Raw genomic sequence first — 8,145 nt, forward strand, 5'->3', positions numbered from 1 at the left:
ATATTACTTGATACAGTTCATTGTTTTGCCTTCTGCCTTCATATTTAGTCTAAGAAAGCCAACCTGGTCTACATTCTTTAAGATAGCCTTGTGAACCTCTCTGACATACTAAAGCTGAGGTTTTTATTCATTCAAACACCACTATTCAGCACTGTTCCTAATACTGGGGATGCTTCAATGAACATAAAAGATCCCTATTCTCAAGAAATTTATATTCTACTTTGGAGAGACAGACAATTACCTAGAAAATAAATGAATACATAAATAAGTAGAACTATCTTATAGTGAAAAGTGCTTTGCAGGAAATTAAAAACTGGGTAAGTGATAATATGATAGCATATGTCTTGGTGATGGTATTAGGTTGAGTGATTAAGAAAAAGCCTCTTGAAGGAAGTGACATTTGAGCTGAAAGCTGATTGATGAGAAGGAGCTTTTCATGGCAGGCACTCATGGAGGAAGAGAATCCCAGGCAGAGGCAGTGATTAATGCAAAGGTCCAGAAATGGGAACTTAGCACGTCGGAGGAACAGAAAACTCAGTGAGGCTGGAATGTAGTGAGTAAGCAGGAGAAAAGAGCTTACAGCAGAAAGAGGAAGAATTCAAATCATCTAGGACTTTGTAAGATAAAATAGGGAGTTGAATTTTATTCTAGGTGAAATGGATAGCTATTGGAAGTTTTTAAGCAGGGGAAGGGCTATCTGATATGTAATTTAGGAAGAACTTTCTAAAATTTAAGATGACTGTAAAGATTATAAAAGGGCAAAAAAAAAAAAAAAAAAAAAAGAACGGAAAGCATTAAGAAGTTGTGTCAGTGCTTCATACACCAGACAATGGTGGTTGCTGAGGAGATTTTAAAAATAGAAAGAGTTAGGGTTTATTTTAAAGGTAAGGTCCAGAGGAACTCCTGATACATTGGATGTAGTAGGTAAGGAAAAGAAAACAAACAAACATAATTTTTTTTCTAAATTAATAATCACAATTTATTTAATAATCATTTCATATTATAGACTTAAGTGTTACATTTCATCTTAGAGGCCTGTAATCCACAAGTAGTATAAAATGGGATTTATATATATCTTAGCAGGAAATAAAAGTGATGTAATAATCACTGTTAATGATTTTCACTTTTAAAAATGAACTGTAAAGAAATACATTTCTATCAAACTTAACAGGACTCCTTCATAGCCCAAAGAAGTGTAATTTAACTCAAAATTTTAACAAGTAAGTTATTAAAAGAAAATGTATAATATAAATTAAAATGCATCTTAACAAGTTCCAGATATACTTATTATTAAATATAAAGATGTTAGCTCTGGTACGTAAGAAAATATTTACAACTAATAAAAAGCAGATTGTAGAATATATGTGTTCTATGTATAAAAATAAGTAAAATATTTTATAGTCCAGACCAAGGGATCTTTTCTAAGCCAGCTTTTATCCATGCAACTCTATTACAATACCATCTCATTAGCATTACTGGATCATATACCTGCATGGAAGAAATCTAACAATAATCTTTATTTAACGTTCATACTGCCTTTTGAGGGCCTGCACATCTTCTAAAGTAAAATGTTTGTTTGGTGTGTCTGAGAGGTCATCAAAGAGCTGTTTAATCTGCTCCTTTTGGCCCTTGCAAATCAAGATGTGTCAACATCATCTTAAACCTTTCTGCTTTACTCAGATATAAAAGATGCTGATATACCAAAGAAGGATCTTTATCAATAAGATTATTTTTCAGAGACTGGATGAGGAGCAGGAATGTATCCCCTTCAAGTTTGTTACTCAACGACACTGGCAAGTCTTTCGGTTCAGTGATGGCTAACAGGTGTGCACAGGCTTCTTTATCTTTCCTAGTACTGACGGCGTTTATAACCTGGCCAACTTTGTAGGCATTGTTAGGCTTGGGGATTGGTAGTTTCTCATAGAATTCTCGGGGCCTGTTGCTTGTGTCCCCCTTCTCAGAAGCACGGGAGTCAGTGGAGACGTCCTCCGAGGTCCTTTCAGGCTGCTCTTTACGGCCTTCATTCACCTCTTGAATCTCAATTTTCCTTCTCTCCTTTTCTTTGTTGAATGATGCTGCATTATCCTGAACATGCAGGATTCTGGTGACCTCTTCCAGTTCCATTTTTGCCTCAAAAATATTTGGGTCTAGTAGGAGAACTTTATGGAGATCATTTAAACTTTTCTGATAATTCTGGAGTCCTTTGTGAGCAAGCGCTCGTCTATAGCATGCTGTCACATTGCTGAGATCTATCTGAAGCGCCTGGTCACAGCCCTGCTTTGCCTCTTCAAACTGGCCCAGCTTCAAGTAGCAGAGGGCTCTGTATAAATGGCACATTCCTTGCTGTTAATCTTTAGGCATTCACTGTATTTACTAAGGGCATCTTTATAGTTTTTGCCCTTTACACATTGATTTCCTTCTTCTTTAAGGGTTTTAAACATTTTTTCATCTGTGATGCCCGGTTGGTGATGGCTGCAGGAATCTCCCACTTGGTCTGGGGGCGTCTCTGCCACAGGCCGCCAAGCTCGCAATGGTGCGGAAGTGGGCACAGCAGGAATGGGCGACAGCTTCTCCCGCCAGCTTGGTCCATCCAGGGCCATTAACATTTTTGTTATCCTGTTAACACTGTCATTTGCTATCTGGATTCCGCAGTCTATTTGCAACACTGTTTTATAATCCACATAAGCGTTCTGGTACTGCTCTAAAGTTGCATAGGCCATTGCTTGTCGAAGAAGAGGCTTGATTGAGAATGGATGAAGTTCCAGAGCCCTGTTACAGTCTTGAATGCAGCCACTGCAGTTTCCGTCTTTTAGGTAACATGCTGCTCTATTTGAATATAAGATACTCAGATCATCTGCACTTCCACTTCCTGCAGGCTCCAGCTGCGCGATCGCCGCCGAGTACCTGAGAGCCGCCTCGGCGAACTGCCGGTTTTTAAAGAGCTCGTTACCCTGGCTCTTCAGGCCGGCGGGGCCGACCAGGGCGGCGGACGCCGGCGCCGGCGGCGGCGCGCCACGTCCGGGGGACGCGCCGGGCCCAGGGGGCGCGCTGGACGCGGGGTCCTCGGCGCCCCGCCGGCCGCCCGGGTGCCCACTGGCGCCGCCCGCCGTCGCCGGGGCCCGCGGCCGGTTCCGCTTGTCCGCGCCGGCCTCCGGCGCCCGGCCCCGCCGCGGCGCGCCCCTCTCCGGCCGCCCGCCGCCCTCGCTCTTGCCCGTCAGCTTCTTCTGGATGTTGCCCATGGCGCGCGGCTCGGCGGGGCGCCCGGCTGGCGCCGGCTCCGCGGCCTCTGCGGGGAGTGGATGCGGGAAGTGAGCGTTTGCCTCCAAACAAACATAATTTTGAGAATTTTGGCTCGGGAAATGAGACAGAAGGTGGTGTTATCTAATCAGGTAAAGACTTACTGGAATAAGAGAAGGTTGAGTATATCAACCAGATGTTGACAAACTTTCTCTAAGGAACCAGATAGTAAGCATTTTAGTATTTGAAGACTATACAGTCTCTGTTGTAACTACTCAAATCTACCACTGCAGTGTGAAATAAGCTATAGACAAAATGTAAAAAAAAAAAAAAAAAAAAGATGTGGTTGTGCTCCAGTCAAATTTTACTTAACAAAATTATGTGGAGGGTCAGATTTTAGTTATAGTTGTAGTTTGCCAACCGATGGTGTAGACAAAAAATTTTGTCCAGGTCCTGTTAAGTTTGAAATGTGACTCAGACATCCAAATGAAAGTACAAAGTTGGATATTTACTACTGGAGTTCTGAGGAGACGTCAAGACTTCAGGTTGAGATTTGGGGTTTTTCAGCATTTAGAATGTGTTGAATTTGAGCTGCAATGTTGAGTGTACAAAGAAAAAAAGGAGACTCAAGGATAATGTATTGAAACACTCCAATATTTGGCCTTTTGAGGTAAAAAAGGAGCAATCAGAGAGACAGGAGGAAAAATCATCATAATTTAGTGTCAATGAAACAAAGAGAAGAAGTGATTTCCAGAAGTCATGTGTAGCCAACCATGTTGAAAGCTGCTAAAAGATTAAGTTAAGGGTAAAAATGAGGCTATTTGATTTAGCAATGTGGAGGATATTTTGATGACTAATAGTTGAATTTCTGTGAAATGTGAGAAGTGGACATAGCAATAAAAGACAATTGTTTTACAAAGTTTGGCTGGGTAGGGGAGTAGAAAATTTGGGTCACAGTGAAATACGAGCTAAAGTGATGGCTTTTCATTTAAGAATGAATGATGATAGAACATGTTTATTAGTTGTTGGGAATGAGTCATTGGAGAGGGAAGAACCGAGGTAGGCAGAAGAAAAAGAAAATACATGTTAAGAATTCAATTCTACAACAAGGAAAGATGGGCTCAAATCCAGAACACAAGGGGGTGAGGACTGACTTTGTCTCAGAATCTGGAGATTTTGGATAATTCACTTCTCTTCCTTCTTCTGGAAGCCTTATTTAATAGTTAGTGGTGTGCTAGAGCCCATTTGAATCAGCTAGAGAGCACCAGTGTAAGATATCTAGGAATTTTAACTTTTGATAACTTGAAATTGGCCATGCTGTATTTTTTTTTTTTTTTTATGTATTTATTTATGGCTGTGTTGGGTCTTCGTTTCTGTGTGAGGGCTTTCTCTAGTTGCGGCAAGTGGGGACCAGTCTTCATCGCGGCGCGCGGGCCTCTCACTATCGTGGCCTCTCCCGTTGCGGAGCACAGGCTCCAGACGCGCAGGCTCAGCAATTGTGGCTCACGGGCTTAGTCGCTCCGCGGCATGTGGGATCTTCCCAGATCAGGGCTCGAACCCGTGTCCCCTGCATTGGCAGGCAGATTCTCAACCACTGCGCCACCAGGGAAGCCCCGGCCATGCTGTATTTACTACAGAGTAATAAACAAATCCTACAAATCAAGACCTTTTTTTTTTTAAAGAATGTGAGAGCGTTGGACTCTTAGTCCCCTGACCTTCGTATCTGGAGACCATTACAGGGATTCCTTTGAGATGTCTTAATACTGAAGTTTCCATGTTAAAATCCCGCTATTCTAACCATTGTGGACTATTGCTAGAAACTGGTACAGAAAGAAACTCTGAAACCAGCATATGAACTAGGACTCAAAGCACTGACTCTTCATAGTTAACTGGAGTGTTTTCAATATAAAGGGGACCTTGAACCTTAAAAAAAAATCTGAACTATGAAAATCTGTCTGGAATGAGGTTTAATCAGATGCCTACTCTCATGACAGTTTTATTCTTACTCAGTGCCTGGATTTTTGACTTACAATTGGCCCATGGAATCAAGGTTCCCTTCTTGTGTTGTTCAAATATGCCACTTCCCATTGGTTACTGATGCCGACCTTTTCCCTGACCCTAACTCCATTTGGCTTCCCAAGCAAGGTTTGGGCAGTGGGCTCATCTTTTCTCAGTAGTGATCCCTGTTTTTATCTCTATTTGGGCTTTGCAACTCCCATCAGGATGCTGATAACTTATTATGAATTAAATGTTTCCCCAAAATGCATATGTTGGTTTCCTGACCTCTAGTAAGATGGCATTAGGAAGTGGGAGCTAAATAGGTCCTGAAGGTAGAGCTCTTATGAATGGGATTAGTGCCCTTAGAAGAGACTTGTAAGAGTTTGCTAGGAGAATGGAAAGAGAACATGGTTGTCTGCCAAACAGGAAGTGACTTTATCAGACACCACATCTGCCCAAGCCTTCATTTTGGACTTTCCCGGTTTGAGAAATGTTAGAAATAGATGTTTGTTGTTTAAGCCACCCAGTCTATGGTATTTTTGTTGTAGCAGCCCCAAAATGATTAAGACTCAACCTATACAAAGAGTGTATGAGACCTAATTACCCCATAGAGCTTCTGTATTATAAATGGGAATAATGGTTATGTATGTGAGGCACATAGAAATTCAAGCTTATTTTCATTTTTAATTACTGTAAAACAAACCAGAAACTAATTGCTACCAAGTCTTCAAACTTCATAAGTGAAACTCATGCCAGAATAAACAGATGGCTCCAAGCCTCCTTCAAGAAGCACATCCCACCACAGTCAGGACTCGGTGGCATCCAAGTATGTGTCATAAGGGAGCTTAAAAGGTGACATTTAGATCTGCAGTCCTGCACATTATAGGCTCACATGTTTAATAGGATTGGCATGTCCTGTGCCTCTAAGTCAATTATGCTTCTAATAGGATAGTGGGGAGAGGTAAATGAATTCTCCTGAAAGAACCTCATTCCTCTAATTTTTAATAGTTTTCCCTAAGATTTCTCCCTGACTAAATACCTGGTTGAGATAGAGAATAGTGCAATTTGGGAAGGCAGATATTTTATCTCTTTTCTCTTCTTCAAAATATCATTAGATTGCAGAGTTCAAAGACTGTGATGCAAATATAAGTAATTACTTATAATAGTAATTACATATTCATGATCCCATTGGTTAGACACTGTGATTGGACAGTGAATAAAATGTCCCTGCTCTAGGATCATTCTCCATCATTCTACTAACTAACAGTCTTCAGAAGTGGTGAAAGAAATGAGAAAATTTTTTTTCTTCATTACTTTTATTTTCACTCTTTTCATAAGTTTTCTCATTAACCAAGTTTACCAAGTTTATATTGCAATTTTATATTACTTACACTATTGGAGAAATGTGAAAATTAGAAGTAATGGCAAGAAAGACATCACCAGGCTAGGAGGCAAAAGAGACTTGGAACTAGAAAATCAAAACAGGTCACAAAGATTGTATTTACTTTCATTGATTCTGTCTCGTACTTTCTTGGTGAAGGACTAGAAGTCTCTAAAGAAATGTAAGTACCTATGGAATTATCTTCTTTTTAAAAATGTTATTGATCTTATAAATAATAGCACCTTATATTTGTACATGGCTAGCATTATACAGTATATGTCCGCATGTATTACATGCATTGTGTGCATTACATTTCCATTATCTTTATTTTACAAATGAGGAATGAAACCCAGAGATGAGGAACAACTTGGCTTAAGTTAAACAGACAATGAAAAACCAAGAGTGAAGTCAGTTCTTGTCAACCTGATTTCATTCCTCTTTCCTTTAACTAACAAACTCTAATCGCTTACATCGATATTCATTTATTAATTCAGTTAATAGTAAAGATTGAGACACATCCTGTACCCACTCTATGCTAGTACTGGGTGTATAGTGGTGAATAAAACACAAATTGTCCTTCCCTTATTGGGACTTAGAGCCTAGCTGGCTATAGAGAAAACAGTAACGAAAAAATGTCTAAAAAAATAACAAAACATGTAAGACAAGTGTCACAAAAAATGAGCAGCGTGCTCTTAGACAAAGAATATGGGTATGTCTTATTTGAGGTGACAAATAATAAGTGTAGGTCTCTCTAATGATGTGAAATTTAAGCAGAAACCTAGAAAATGGAAAGGGCCAAGTATATGAAAAGTGGGAGAAAAAATATTGCAGGCCAAAGGAACTTGTGTCAAGGAAAGGGTTTGATATGCTTGAAAAACTAAAAGTTTGCCACTGCAATGAAAATGGAAATAATGAGTGAGAGGATGTCAGGAGAAGTTGGAAACGTGGTCAGGGGCTAGAAGAAGGAAAGCATTGCCGGTCGTGAAAGGAGTTTACATTTTATTCTAGGTTCACTAGGAAGTCAGTGTATTGTTTCCAGGAAAGAATGGCATCATTATTTTATGTGATTCTCTTAACAGTGCTGGTAGATAAGTAAGACAAGTATTATGATGGCTGGTGGGCTACAGCATGAAAAGATGCAGAGAGCTTAGGTAACTTGCCAGAGTTATACAGCCCTTTAGTCACAAACTTCTCATCCAGGTTTCCCTGCCTAGCCTGGTGGAAATATCCGTGATAAACTTTAAGATGAGAATGAGTACCTCATGGTTTAAAAATAGCTAAACAGTTTCTGAAACTCTACTGTCAAAATGCATAAGTCCTGAGCAACAGAGAAAAAGCCAACTTTCAGCAGTGGATTGCAGTTCTCTTAGCTTTAGAGAGTTTAAAACCAAAATGCTTGTGTGGATTTTTGGCATTGGACACACTGTTTATAAGAATTGTCATTTTTAAAAAAAAAGAATGCGTAATGTTTAATACAGAAGCTTTATCCACTAGTTAGTATCATGAGGATTAATTAGTTAAAGCTGCAC

At 39.9% G+C, this 8,145-nt stretch overlaps 1 protein-coding gene across 1 annotated transcript; it reads right to left on the minus strand.

The window, feature by feature from the left end:
• Nucleotides 1-1,020: 1,020 nt before the first annotated feature.
• LOC103006071 (sperm-associated antigen 1-like) lies at nt 1,021-3,134 on the minus strand (the record flags this gene model as incomplete). The annotated part of the gene is given in 3 exon segments (XM_057554952.1): nt 1,021-1,640; nt 1,642-2,324; nt 2,327-3,134. Coding segments are annotated over 3 exon segments (1,611 nt in total), but the record flags the coding sequence as incomplete, so codon positions are not given.
• Nucleotides 3,135-8,145: the final 5,011 nt, after the last annotated feature.

This window comes from Balaenoptera acutorostrata, chromosome 10 (genome assembly GCF_949987535.1).
Source record: "Balaenoptera acutorostrata chromosome 10, mBalAcu1.1, whole genome shotgun sequence".
Lineage (NCBI taxonomy): Eukaryota > Metazoa > Chordata > Mammalia > Artiodactyla > Balaenopteridae > Balaenoptera > Balaenoptera acutorostrata.